Source organism: Hibiscus syriacus, unplaced genomic scaffold, assembly GCF_006381635.1.
Source record: "Hibiscus syriacus cultivar Baekdansim isolate YM2019G1 unplaced genomic scaffold, ASM638163v2 tig00110678_pilon, whole genome shotgun sequence".
NCBI classification, from domain to species: domain Eukaryota; kingdom Viridiplantae; phylum Streptophyta; class Magnoliopsida; order Malvales; family Malvaceae; genus Hibiscus; species Hibiscus syriacus.
In genome coordinates this window covers 1408223-1423518 of record NW_024062822.1, presented here as the reverse complement: position 1 = coordinate 1423518, position 15296 = coordinate 1408223, and the positions used below count along the sequence as shown (strand labels likewise).

Below are 15296 nucleotides of genomic sequence, written 5' to 3'. Positions count from 1 at the left end.
AGGTTTCGGAATGATATGGATAATCATATTATTAGTAGTAGTTGGATCTGCTAAATTAATTGTCAAAGTCGACAAAGATTCAAGGCCCAGCAGACTAGTGCTATTGATTGGATGACAGCACACCAACTCTCTAATTCGTTTTGATTTAGCTCTCTAATCATTCCAGCAATGAGTAGATGATAATGATTTAGCCTCAAATCTGTTAAGTTTATTTTAGGCCGTTAAGAAAATGAAGGAAATTCCCGTCGTCCATGACCGCCAGTTTGGAGTGTTGAAAGCCGGGATGATGCTTTGCTTGCTTGTTACCACCAGTTTTAACCGATTCACATGTGCGATTGAATTTAAATATTGGATTTGATTTTTATGGACTAACAAGATTATTTTAATTGTTTCATTAAGACTTTTGAATTTTTCATAATTATAAAAATGACAAGAAGAACAAAAACTTAAAAAAGACTGAATTTTTTCTTATTTTTGAATAATCAACATAATATATACTTGTAGTTTTGTAGTATGTAGGATAACTTGGGCATTACTATGGTTGTCTCGCAGACATTTTTTTCCTCTCATAAGATCTTTACATGTAATTCTTTGTCTGATTTATTTTGGAAAGACTGATAAGATATTTAACACTTTTAGAAAGCCAAACATTTTGATCTCATTTATTTTCTTTGGTCATGAAATACGTTATTACAGAATATATTTTTGTTTTTGTTTGTTTGTAAAACTATTCACCAACATAAAACATAATCATTAAGTTTATCCTCCAACGTAACCAACCTAAACAGGTAATCAAGATAATTTTTCAAAAGCTCAATTAGCACAACTTAACCTTAATAGTAACTGAAGCCCCACCATCAAATCAATCAAGACTAAAATCGCCGTATATATTTATAAGTGTATGAAAGGACTGACAAAAGATGATATATTAAAGGATGAATTTAAATTTATAAAATTTTAAAAATTGAATTAAATTTATAAAATATATTAGTGTAAAATTATATTTTTAATAAAATATATATAAATTTTTTTATAATATATGATAATTTTAAATTTTGAAGGTAATTACCCCGACTAGATCTAAACCTAAGCGCGTGTGTGTGAGAGAATCCTATGATGACCATTGGTTACGACGAACTAATACAATATATCCTCAAAAATGATAATGCATGTTTAAATATATTACTTTTTCATAAATATGAAGTTAGCTGAGCTGTGTTAAATGCGCCATCAATACAGTTAACCATACCGATACCTACAAATCCCATTACCAAAATCAAATTCAATAATTACCCAAAAGCTCAGATTCTAGTGATATCTAATTGCAATATCAAGTTTGCATGGGCTTCCGCTTATGAAGATCTAGTGTGCTTCCAAAGGTACAACAACAAAGAAATTCAAAAGTAGTTAAACCAAATTACACACCACAATTTCATAGCTATATAGCTAATCCACACATTAAGACAACAAGAAGACGAAGAAGAAGAACACACGCGCACACAAAAGGAAAAATCCAAAGTTCAGTCCTTAATGAATAACCTCATCTCCTGCAACGGGTGATCCTTGAACACCCTCGAGAGTAAGGATGAACCGGTCCATGAGCCTGGAAACAGTTGTGGGTATAATAAGACCTGCCCGATCTCGGTGGACATGGGATTCTATTAGCCGAAAGCGCACCGTATGAAATGTAATACTTCATCCTCTTCCAAAACAAAGATCTACGACTATACCCATTTCCATCTTCACCCTCTCTCTCTTCTTCGTCACCTTCGTCGTCGTTTAAGTCACTATAAAGTGACATTGAAAGCGGCCATTCCAAAGCATCACCCATTAGCTTCAAGCTCGTCTCTTCAACTTGGGCTTCGACTTTCGAGCTTGAAAAGACAATGTAAGCGATGAAAAGGGGCAAAAGAAGCAGCGAACATGGAGAAGCCATTGTCACTGACGAGTTGCAGAGCTTTGTTGAAGAAGAGGAAGGGGATGGAGTAGTGTAGTGAAAGTAGGTTTGAGAAGGGGGGTTGGTTAAAGGGGACAAATGGGGTCACGATGAGCAGAGAGGTGATTGGTTTACAGCTGTGATTTTCATCAATGGCAATGCCTCCTCCATTAAAGCGTGCTTCGATTCCAGGACCAATCAGGAGGAGTTTGTCCTCTTCTCTGTGTTAGGGTTAATGGCTTTAGATTTGTTTTTAGCCGTTGATCTTGTTATGTTTGTGGGACCATCGTACTTGGTTCAATTAGGGTCATTAAGTACAGTGTTTAGTTGGAATGTAGCATATGATAGGGAGACACGGTGCACATGCGACGGATGGAATGATGAAGAAACGCGCTTCGGGCCGGTGGTAGATTAGATTGGACCGCTTAATTCCTTCGTTTTTTTTTCTTGGTATAATTCAACATTTAGTCCCTAAATTTTGAAACATTACACATGCTAGTCAATAAACTTGGTTTTAGTCAAAATTAAACTTAACAACTTTTTCTCAATTTAATCCTTTTGATAATGTGATACTCCGATATTATTCCATGTGGCACACTGTTAATGTGATGTATCATCAAAAGGGCTAAAGATTCTCCAAAAATCTAATTTTAAAGATTAATCTAACCACAAAAAATCAAGAACTAAATTGATAAAATTATTAACTTGAAGCACTAAAAAGTTGCTTTATCCCAATGTTTTTTAACAACCATCGTGAATTTAAACGAACTTAATAATGTTGCAATTTAGAAATGTTGCTTCTTCTTCCACGTGGCTCAAATACTCAAATAAGGTGTTGGCAAAAATAAATTATAAAAAGGTCCAGTATTTGAGGAGTAGTTCACGTAAAAGTTCAAGTTCAATCATTTAAATTAGTCGAATAAGGGTACGCAGTTGTAAAGTTTGTTTGAACAATAACCTATCTTTTTTTTAGGGTAGTTATGTTATACGGTAGTCTTAATATACGATTAAGGAAATGTTCTACCGTAAATATTATTATTTTTTTAACATTTTCAGTAAAGCGTTACCCAAAACATTATTGTCTTTTACCGAAAATATTATTTTCGCTAACTAATTTCTGATAGAACCCAATATTAACATTTTCGGTAGAAAAAAATAATGTTTTAGGTAGCGCTTTACCGGATATATTAAACATTTTAGATAACGCCTAATGTTAACATTTTCGGTAGAAAAAATAATGTTTTTTCAGGTAACGCTTTACCATAAATGTTAAAAAATAATAATGTTTCCGATAGCGTAATTCTTTAATCGTATATTAAGGCTGTCGTACTTGAGACATCCCAAACTTTCAACATAGTAAAATAAAAATTTAATATATCAACGCAAAAGCAAAGAGGTTTAGTAATGAAAAGGTACACACGCTCTCTCTCTGGTATTTGTTCATGTGTCTATGTTCTGCTTATGGTTGCATGTAAACGTGGTAGCTTTCTTGTTAGAACTTCCTTAGATTATTATTAAGCATTTGTTTCACATGAACTAGTCTCAAAAGCTCACCGTGGAATTGGCTTTATCACCTTTGCTACTGCAGGTCAGATTATCCTGTTCCTGGCTTGGCACCTTTCAGTTTTTTGTCCGCATCAAATGGTTGCATGCTTGTGTTTGACCTTTGGGATATTTTATATGGGGTTTTCAAGACTAAAGTTCTACAAGTTATTTTGTTGTCTGTTTTTCCAATTGAAAATCCAAGTTGTGCAGTTAAGAATCACCTGTTACTTATTCGAACTTAGTTATATATACTGGTTCTTTTCCTCCCATCTTGTTATGTCCCACTGTGAGATACTTATTTTACTTGTACAGGTTCTGTGGAGAATCTGATGGCTGATACTCATGAACTAGGGGGTGATACCGTAGTAGTTGATCAAGCAACACCCAAGGCAAGCTACATCACAGCAAGTGCTTTTTTGTTTTTTCAACAATTTACCTGTTTGACCACTCTAAGGTTCAATATTGATCTTTTAAGTGCAAGATAAAGAACAATTTTGTTTCCATATTCTATTCCCCTGGAAATTTCACATATATGCTCAATATATGTGGGAATAATATCACTATTTTGATATTATGTTGGCAGGAAGATGATTTAAAACCTACAGGCAGAATGTCCCAGGGGGGCTATGGTGCGTACGATGCTTACATTTCTGCTGGGACTAGATATGCTGCAGTTGGTGTTCCTACCTTGTATGACCATCCTGGCCCAATAATGAAAGTAAGTTCCTTTCCTACCAGCGACTTTGATTTGTGGAAATACTTCTTATTTATGCTGTAATTTTTTCCCTTTATGTTGAACTAGGAGGGGAATCCAGTCGAGGGATGGGAAAAAAGATATTTGTTGGCAGGCTCCCTCAGGATGCTACTGTTGATGATCTGCGCCAGTATTTTGGTAGATTTGGTCAAATAGTAGATGTTTATATTCATAAGGTAAAAGTGATGAAATGTAATGTAGAAATGAGAGATGAATTGAAGCCATCTGATGAAGGTTTGGATGCTCTTATAATGTAGGACCCCAAGAGATCTGGCCACAGAGGTTTTGGTTTTGTGACTTTTGCTGACGAAGGAGTTGCAGACAGTGTCTCGTAGGTCTCACGAGATTTGTGGACAACAGGTACACGGAAAAAAGCTTCTATTTTCTTTCCTCATACTTTATTGCCACCTTACATCTGAGCCCTGGCTCGTGATACCCTTCCATTTTTATTCATAATTATAAGAATTTATGCTTGATAGCAGGTTGAACAGGCCAAGTACTTTGATGATATGTTAAGTTTAACCTGCCATAATATCCATTTCCGGTTATGGAAATTAACTCTAGTTCTGAGATTATGCTCTGAAATTGACTCTTGCAATGACTAGTTAATAGGCAAGCAGGCCTAGTCATCTACAATTACGCCCCTTTGTTTTAGTTATTCTTTCTACCTTATATTCTCCTGTTTTAAACTCTTATCATTTTGAATCTAAACTTGCTTTTCAGGTGGCAATAGATTCAGCAACACCTGTTGATGACGTTGGCCCTAGTTTCGTGATGAATCCTGTTGGACCATTTAGAGGTTTTGGTGGTCCGATGCGCCACTTTGGTAGGATGTATGGAGGCCTGCATTATGACGATGCGAGTATAATCACACACATATATTGGAAACAACTTAAACAATGAACTTTGGCAATCTAAATTATTTTTAGACAGAAGCAGGGTTCCTTTTACCCATTTCATATTTAGCTGTGGGGTTATGCCTTTGGGAGTACAAGGCCGTCGAGAGCAGACTGGCTGTACCGGCCCTACTAAGCAACCATGGAATTGCTGTGAAGATCACAATCTCGATTATTACCTTGATATGATTCAGTAACATATTTAACTGAACTGGGTTGATTGTTAATATTTTTAACAGTGTGGTACCCATCTTTACCAAACCCTTTTCACCTGGAACTTGTTGTCAACGTTATGTTGTCAAGTTTCAATTGTTAGCATATATGCAAATATTTTATTGTTGACATATGAAAGCTTATCTCCTCGTGTTCAATAGCCCAAAGGGCATTTAACCTATTATGGTTAGTGGACATTGAAGACCGTAAAAGAAGTTATTTCCTTTAAAAAAGGAGAAAATATATATCATATCCACCAAGAACATGAGCTAGAAATCTGCAGTCTCCTGAGCCATTGAATGTAAAATTCTATGATACTTTACATGAGAGAGTAGGGAAGCCGATAAACTGGCAGGCATAACAATCAAAATACCTGGTGGAAAAGATTTGAGCCCATGGAGATGATATCAAATTTACAGAAAAACTAGAAACCATGGCAGGAGAAACAACTACTGAAATAACGCATGAGCGTATGCAAGAATGTAAACTTTGCTGAAGTTTTTGGAGTCTGTTCATCCTCTTTGCCTGACATCGAATTTCTCATTTCTTGAGCTTTAATCTGGGACGTTCTCAGCTTTCTCAAGATCTTATCCATCGATGCTAATCTCTTCTTTTCTAATTTCATCTGATTGTAAGATACAGAAAATGCAGGAAAATTAATTTTAAGAGAGCTGAAACAACTGGATTTAGGAAACAAAATTTGGACAAAAACAGAGTTCCTGTGAGCATGTGAACCTCTAGTTTTCGTATGGCTGCTTCTGCTTTTGCCCTCTGCAAATTCTCCCATGCACTGATCTTTGCAGCCTGCAAAATCAAGTTGAAAATACTTTTTTAAAGAAAAAGCTCCTTTATATTTCTGACACTTTAATTTCAGTCAACTACTTCCATAGTTTCCTTTGGATATTAACATTAATTCACCCATGAAATCATGCAGTTCCATCTAGGAACTCAATGTGGAAATTTCCTCGTAACATTAAAGACTAGCATTGAATGAAAGAATTTAAACTATATTTCATCCAAGTTTGGATTCCAGGGATGTTAGAAAGTTATGCGCTCCCAACTATTGGAAGTTATTGGAACTCTCATCTTGTATGAAAAAAGCAGTGATATTGGTCCCTAATAAAGCTAGTTAAAATTACATTCCACCCTTTATTAAGCAAAGAACATGTATTTTTTGGAATTCAAAATCCATATCATGCATTAATTATGTTTATTTGGGAAACTTCCATCTCTAATTGGATGTTGCAGACTTGCAGGACTAAAATTAAGGAAGAATGCAATAGAAACATACTTTGCAAGGCTTGTTGAAGCTTCTGAGATATCCAGGGATAAAGCAAAAGCCGGGGCATTGTCTCAGTAGAAGTCTTCGAAATCTGGTTTGCCTTTCTTGATTCTTCGAGATCCATGTCTTTTTGACCGGCTAGTAATGGTGGCTCGCTTGTCTATCTGCACTTCCCTGATGTCCAGTTTAGAAGGATGATCATTGTTGTCCACGGAAGGAAGAGGAAGGATAGGAGGAGTGACTGGCCAAACGAAGACCTCTCTCTCGGAGATGAATGTTTGCTACTATCGTCTGGGCTCATTTGTGTCGCCATATCTCTCTGTGAAACTACACGATTGATCATCATTTCGGCATCCTTGATCTCATCGAGTTTTTCATCTGGAAATTTGTTCCAGCATCAGTAGTTCCAAGCCGCAGACATGCAATTTCAAGCTAACATTTTATAAGAGATCCGAGCAACTCGAATAGTTAAAAGAGAAATGAAGAGCAGAGCAACATAACTAAAGCTAGCATATGATTTTTCTGCACTCTGGTTTCAATGCATATTTAAGAACTTCATCATTCACAATTAGTCATTACAGATAACATGTTACATATTTAACTGAACTGGGATTGATTGTTAAATATCTTAAGCAATTTGAAGTTCAATCTTAAAATTGGGTTTCTTTGGGGTTAGATTATCCTAATTAATGTTCTTTAGCTTCCATAATCAAATCAGAAGATAAAAATCCATGAAACCTAAGTTGAAATGGGAAGCAAATGATACCTTGAGAGCTTGGCAATGATGGCTCACTAACCAAATTTGACCATCCAGGCATAATAGCGGATCCAGCCCCATTACTATCACTCTCCACCATACAAGACCGGTCGCCGTCACCATAGCCACCGGGTGCAGAGGCTGAGACGACAGCCCTACAACCAACATAATGAACGGAAACCCCCCCAGTTGAAAAAGGAGACCCCGCCATCAAATTCCGAACATCCCCGCTTCCTCCAACATCAAGTAAGTTGAAAGCCATCCCCGGAGGCACAATCGGCCCGCTTTTAGACTTGGGCCGCCTCTGCTGCTGATAGTTCACGTTCTTGCTAACACCGTAACCCAAAACGGGGCTACAAATCCACCTCTCCGCATCTTCCCATTTCGAAGGCAACGTTCTCCAACTGTAAAAAGGTGTCAGAGATGAAGCACTGATATGTCTTCTGCTACCGCCATTACCGTTAACCGAAGAACGCGGAACTCGCTCCGAACTCCAACCCTTTTGACTCACCACCGCGCCATTATCGCGGTAATCCGAAGCTCCTGGGCTTGGAAAAGTACCCAGATGGCTCAAAGAAACAGACCCTTTCTTCATCAATTCTCTCAAATCACCAGAAACAAAACCCAAGAGTCTTACCCTTTCAGCTTAGCTCTACAAAGTGCCACAAAGAGCTAAACTTTGAACAGAATAATATTTGGTTTTTTCGGTTTGCTGGCAAGGATGTCCAAAAGGGTCATTGAGAAAATTAAAGAAATTGTTTGAAAGCTGACATTTTTTACTGTTCTTTGTTTGTAGCTAAATTATACAGCTTTTTCCTTCATTTTTATCTTTTTTTGGGGGGATAATTTATCCTTTTGGGAAAGCTACCCATTTTCTTGGGTACAAAGATTTGTTTGCATCCAAGACAAGCCTCATGAAGGGTGTTGGTTCATTGAGATTGAAAAATGCCAAAACATTGCATACAAAAGCTAAGAATGTTGACGACTTTGCATTAAACGTCATTTTAACAGGCTTAAAAGCTGTACCTATCAAAGACAATGACATTGCGTCGTTTTCTACGTATTCCTTCTTTCCTACTCGATCAAATCCCAGATATTCAAATAAAACCACACCAATAAGACATCCAAAAAGCCACTCGGAACAGAAAAAAGTGTGTTACCGAATATATCCATAGATGGTTGAGCAATGACCAATAGGAACATGCAGGCTTTACATACAGATTTAAGGCTGTATATATATATATATATATCATTGTTCATACTTTGGCATTTTCTTATGTTTGTTCCTTCTACTATACGAGAAATTGAAATGTTTTACAATTAATCTCTGTTTATTTTGCTTATTTTCAAGATATTAGTTCCTTGTAATTTACATAAATTTATGTTAATGGAATTGACTATTTGTGGATCGTTGCCTTCAATAACCAATAATTGAACCATGTAATTGCCAAAAGAATAATAATTGAACTCTTTTCATCCAATAATAATAATACTTGAAGTAGTTTTATAATACAGGATTTACATTTCTAAATTAAAAACAAAGCCTTGAAAGCATATCCAAAACAAGGTCGGATTCAATGCCTGGTCCCTCTCGGTTACTTCAATTCCTTTTAAGTATATATATATATATATATATATATATTGAAGTTTTTATATATATTGAAGGTTTTTTTTTACTTACTTTAATAGTGTTGGAAAAACATTAAGTCCCTAGTACTGAGAGTTCGTATGTAGTATTTTCCATTTCGTAAGATCTTTTGAGTGATTTTAAAGATAAAAAAATATTTTTAAAAGAATTTAAGTTTGAATATTTGTATCAACAGGATATGTGTTGTGTGTGTATTACTACATGCTACGAACATTCTGAACAATCTTTAAAGAAATTTTCATTTTTAGTTTCGAGTTTTAGTATACATTATTTTTATTCATATTTATTCTAATTTACATTTATATATTTTTATTATTTTGATTTTATATTATAATGACTAATTTTAATTATTAATGTTTAGATATATGTATTATTGTAATCTCAAAATAAAGCCATAAAAATGTAAATTCATTCATTTTGGGAAACTAATAATAATAATATATAATATGAAAGGGTGTTCCATCGAGTAAATTTTGCAGCAGCTGATCCATTGCCGATGGTTGGGCAGTGGAGTCACCCCTACATATGTGAAGGATGTAGACATTAAATACATTGGCAATTTTATATTAAAAATCACAAATAAATAATTATTTAAAGAAATAATACCCTCCATAAATTATTTGGAAGAAAAACCCACAAATCATCCACATTGGACGATCTCGAGGCATGCAAATCGCATGTTAAATCCTCGCACCCTCCAACACGCGAGATATATCTGACGTGTGCATATTTTTTAGGTAAGCCTATAAAACAATTGGATAAAATGACATCTCGCAATGCAAAGCGCGAGGTAGCCTTTATGATTCAAAATATCGCGAGATTTATGGGAACCTCGCGGCCTGCAAAACGCGAGGACAATAGATTCCCTACCCTCCCTTTATGTCCATAGCTTTGTTCGATACTATTTTTTAATGGGAAACTGAATTTTTTCAAAAAAAAATTAATTATAAATGCGTAGTGTTACAATTTATCTTTAAAATGACTATAATATTAACATATATAAGACATTTTAAGCGAGGCAAAAATAACGTTGAAAATGGTTAGAAATCATGGTTTTGTGAAGGAATAAGAAAAAAATTGGTTTGATAGACAAATTGAGTGTTTTTATTACTTGTAAATACAAGTAATATGTGTTGTTAATTAAAAAAGAAATAATGCAAAAATCTCATTTAATTGATACGTGGGCCTGAGCGACTCGGACATTTGTCTTCGTATGTCTGTGATTCCTACATGTAGAGCATAATTTCGGTTGTCTGGTTCTTTCTTGATGTTCGACCAAATCCTCGTCACAAAAAATCTAGGTTGACTGTGGACGACCGATTTTTTCCATCATAGTGCATAATATGGCCGTATTGTAGGTTCATCATCAGCTTCATTTGGATCCTATTCATTTGCAATGGGAGGGAACTCGTATTCATAAACCTTGAATATAATTTCAAGTAAGTAAACCCAATCAACGAATCTTATGTAGGGTATTCAAACAGAAGAAGCAACAACAATGGTGTGTGCACACGAGTATTTGAAAGTTTGGAAGAATCCACACTCGCATGCTTTTTCTCATAAATTAACTATGTATGCATTATGTTGTATGCCTTCCAATGGCCTCGCAAATTTTGATACACGAAATAATGAAATTTCGCGAGAAAACATATGAAAATCATCGCGTTGGAATGGTTCTGGAATGTTTATAATTTTCTGAGGAGGTCTGGATGGATTTAGTGGCCACCTGCCCATCCAATCAGTTGCTTTCCTTTCGAATGTTGCGAAAAGGGTTTCCAATCGATAATATGTTGCTTTGATAACTGACGTGATAGGCAAATGGTGCACTCCATTTAGTGATGAATTTATTGCCTCAGCCAATTTTATTGTCATGTGACCATACCGTCTACCCTATCAAATGGTTGAAGCCATTTCTCATTTGGGATTCTAGCAAAGTAGTTGAAACCCTCAGAATTCATGTGTCTTAGTTCCTACATCAGATTCTTAAACTCACATATAGACTGTGTGTAACCTATCAATAAAAAGTGGAACAATTAATTTGAAATAATTTTTGTAAAGATATGATAAACCGAAAAGGGTTTAAGGACGTATGGACTGTGTATAACCTATCAATAAAAAGTGGAACAATTAATTTGAAATATTTTTTGTAAAGATATGGTAAACCGAAAAGTCTTGACTCTTGAACTTCTGCAAATAGTTTGCGGCAATATATCGTAAATAGTATCGGTGATAAATATTAGGGGGTTGGCAAGACGGACATATATGCTGGAGTGTGTATTTGATACCTACACCTCTGTCAGAAATAAGACAAATCACATCATCTCTATCCTGCATCATATGTGATAGAACATATGTTTGGAAGTTTGTAAGGAATAATTCCCAAGAGTCGATATATTCCTTTATGACAATTACGAATGCGATGGAATAGTTTTTCTGTTGCCATATTGTGCAACCGTCAATAACATTATTTGAGTGTATCGACCATATAACCAAGTGCCCTTGATTTGAACAACCGGTTTGCAGTGTCAGAATGCATTAATGCATTGTAAAAAGTCCAAAAGAACCGTAGAATTGGAAAACACATTGTACAACACGATTATTTTCGTACACCGAGACTTTCCAATTTCACAACTGTTCCCGAAATATCTTTATGCATTAGTTTAAGCCATGGCCGCAATTCATTGTACGATTCCTCTAATTGGCCGCAATTTCATAATTGTTCCCTGTAACACCCTCAACCCGTATCCGACCCAGATCCGAGTCTGTGGTGTCACGTTGACTTTTTAAAACATTTACTTGTATAAAATAGTGAGTAATTTAAAACTTTTATAACATATAACTTATTCAAAACGTTTACAGAACTATTCAGATCTTATACACTATATTCTTTTGAGTACATGCCAACTAGAACTTTATATATTAAAATACATATTTTTCACCTCTCTTCTGATCTGACCTTCAGTAAGGAGACTGGCCTGTCTAGCTCCACATTGCTCTTTACTCTTATTCTCGTTTCTGTAACCTACGTGTGAAACAATCACACGCTAAGTCTATGACTTAGTGAGGCAATAAACATATAATGTAAACTATAACTTGTAATCATGCATGAACAATTATTGCTATCACATCATACCCAAACATATATCCATTCATATATCAAATCCCGCACATGCATATAATTATCCTTTTTCCTATCATTATCATATTATTACCATTCATATTTTTATTCTCTTGTTTATATGATCCATTATGTTCATATCATATATCTTATAACATATACAATAATCACTAACACACATATATCATATCATATAATTCATATCACAAAACACACACACACATATATATATATATATATATATCACATACATTGTATTCAATGTTATCTCTTATTAGCCCATATACAAATATCACTAATTATTTTTATCGTATAAACATATACTAAACATTTATATACACATCATGGTACACATATATCAGTTCACAACCAAACACACATCGTATCATATTAATTGATTTATTTACTCTCTTTAAAGTCTATGTATTAGCCCATGTATACTTTTGAGAACTTAAGGTATGTGAGTACATTGAGGTTGTGCACCACTATGTTGTCACCACAGCTCATATAAATGTCCCGAATGACCTATCCAGAGGTTATAAAGAACCTCAACAACTGTCCATAGGTCCTGAAAAACCTAAGTAAACTGTCCCTATGTTCCTTAGAACATAGGTATATTATCCCTATGTTCCTTAGAACATAGGTATACTGTCCATATGTCTCGAAAGACATAGGTAATTCTGTCCATATGTTCCGTAGAACATAGGTAAACCCTCGACTCTTGGCATGCCAACTATACCCCTAGCTCTCATATCACATAACATGGGCATTATCATTTATACATTTTGTATCACTTGTTCTTTCACATAGCTCTTTATCACATTGCACATGATCACATATTTCTTTCTCTTCTGTCATATACCATATGTATGTGTAAACATATATCACATATGCATATAACTCATAACTCTTTTACTTTTATATCATGTAATATCCTTACAGAGTATCATATCTTCTTATCATGTATTTCATGTCACATGTTCTTGCTTTCATATAGTCACATAGCTCATGTCAATGTTCACATATCACATAGTCATATTTCATATAACACTTATATTACATATTCCTATAATTACTTATATTAATATCACATATATCACAAGTGTATGTATTCACGTAGATCGTTTCACATGGCTTATATCATTTCTCATTTGTTTATGTAAACTCGCATTTCATATCATGTAACCTATAAGAACATACATCCATTTCTATGTACTAATGCACACATAATAATCACATAACATTTTAAAAGTTACTTCTTACCATAGTAACTCCGTTACTGGCTCATCACAAGCCAATGTTCGTTCAATAATATAAGTACAATTAAAATTTCACTCATCTTGGCCTCACTAAGTTCCAATCCACTTTTATGATTTCCTCTCTTTCAATCGAATCTTAACTTGATAATCGTTTTGGAACTTGTTCGTGCTTGATATCTATATAATCATACATTGATACATATCAGTATCCAATTGATATATTCTAATATATAATTTCTTAGACCAAAAGAAAGGTATAATTCTATTTTTCCTTGAAGTGCATCGGTACATTCTACAGTGTATCGATGCTTTCTTTAACATGTGCATCGATGCACTATCCATGCATCAGTACACAATTCACCTTCGATGTTCTAATCTTAAGGGGGTGCATCGATGCACTATTTGCATTCGATGTTCATTTATTTGAGAGTGCATCAATACACATTGAAGATGCATCGATGCACACAACCCAAAAATTACATTTTGAGCCCGAAATTTCTTACTTTGTCCTCAAATTCTACTTATTAATCCCTCCTTATACCATAAAATTATCTATACATATGTAAACCCTCTTATAATATTATAACACTTCACTATCCCTCATAATTCACTAAAATTCTTGAATCAAAGAATTTCATCAAATTTTCCATGTGTTCTTAATTCAATTTTATCACCTCTAACTTCTTAATTAACCCTTTGACAAGTCAAATTTAACCTCCAACTTCAATTACTAACTCTTTTCCAAGATTTCAATTTGAAACCTCTTATTTTCAATCTCTCATAACTTGATAATCTTTGAGTTTTAATCCATCTTAAGCTTTCCTTAATATTTTCTATCACTCTAAGAATCAAAACCAACTTTAAAACAAAAGAATTAATCAACTTGGAACCAACTTACCTTTGCCATGGAGCTTACGAGAAGAGAAGAGGAAGAAGATAAAACAATCTCCAGAATTTTCTTTCCTTTCTCTCTATTACCACGTGTTGCTCTCCTATATAAAGGAAGAAATAAAATCCTTCCTTAAAAAGACCATTTTACCCTTATTACTTTCAACTTTGTTATTAAATTCAACATCAACATTTTTTATTTAAATCCCTAAACTTTTAATCTTTTCTGAGATTGGTCATTAAATTTTAAAATCTTTCAATTTAGTCACTAACCCCGATTTTAGGATATTACAAATCTCCCCACCTTTAAAGAAAATTCGTCCTCGAATTTTCATTGCATATACCAATAAGAACATACCTTCTAATGTTCTCATATTGTCTCCTTTACTTAACATTTTCTTCATTTAGTTCTTCAAATTCCTTTTTCCTTTATACATTCATCTACTGTCACTTATCATATACACAGTAACCAGTAACCTCAATCCATTCATGTCTTTTTTCTCCTTTAATTCTGTATTTCCTTTGACATTTCTAAAATCCGTATAATGTTACTCATTACGTAAACAATAACATCCATTTTCATCACTCAACATCATAAATCCATCTTTAATTATCTTATAACAATAACTAAACTCTTATTCCATCATCATTTGACCGAGATCACACCTTAAATCTTCTTCGTTTGTGATTAAACATATACTTTACGGAATCAAACAATCTTTTCACATTACCCTGCACATTTTTTGTACTTCTATATCTAACTTATCATCTACATTTCCATATAACCTTTATCGTATCTACTCCTTTAACTCAATCCTTTTCATTTCTTTATTTATTCAAAATCAAAATCTCCTTATACACAAATCATATCTTTCCTTTCATGTTCACATACTCTTGTCCTATCACCTATACTCATCTCTGTGTACTAATCTTCATTGCATCCTCGTAACTTTGATAATCCAATTTACTTATACATAACTTCATCTTTACCATCTCTTAT

The 15296-nt window shown here is 34.3% G+C and overlaps 2 protein-coding genes and 1 pseudogene across 2 annotated transcripts; 1 reads left to right on the top strand and 2 right to left on the bottom strand.

Annotated features, from left to right (window-relative positions):
• Positions 1–1335: 1335 nt before the first annotated feature.
• On the bottom strand, positions 1336–2092 carry LOC120138099 (protein RALF-like 34). Its single transcript, XM_039153692.1, has one exon. The coding sequence runs from the start codon at positions 1934–1936 to the stop codon at positions 1541–1543; it is 396 nt and encodes a 131-aa protein (XP_039009623.1). The 5' UTR covers positions 1937–2092; the 3' UTR covers positions 1336–1540.
• Positions 2089–5138, top strand: LOC120138196 (RNA-binding protein Musashi homolog 1-like). The gene is given in 8 exon segments (XM_039153761.1): positions 2089–2161; positions 3456–3524; positions 3794–3870; positions 4065–4203; positions 4284–4411; positions 4493–4557; positions 4559–4595; positions 4959–5138. Coding segments are annotated over 8 exon segments (768 nt in total).
• A 450-nt stretch (positions 5139–5588) lies between these two features.
• Positions 5589–8325, bottom strand: LOC120138133 (annotated as a pseudogene).
• Between the last annotated feature and the right edge of the window lie 6971 nt (positions 8326–15296).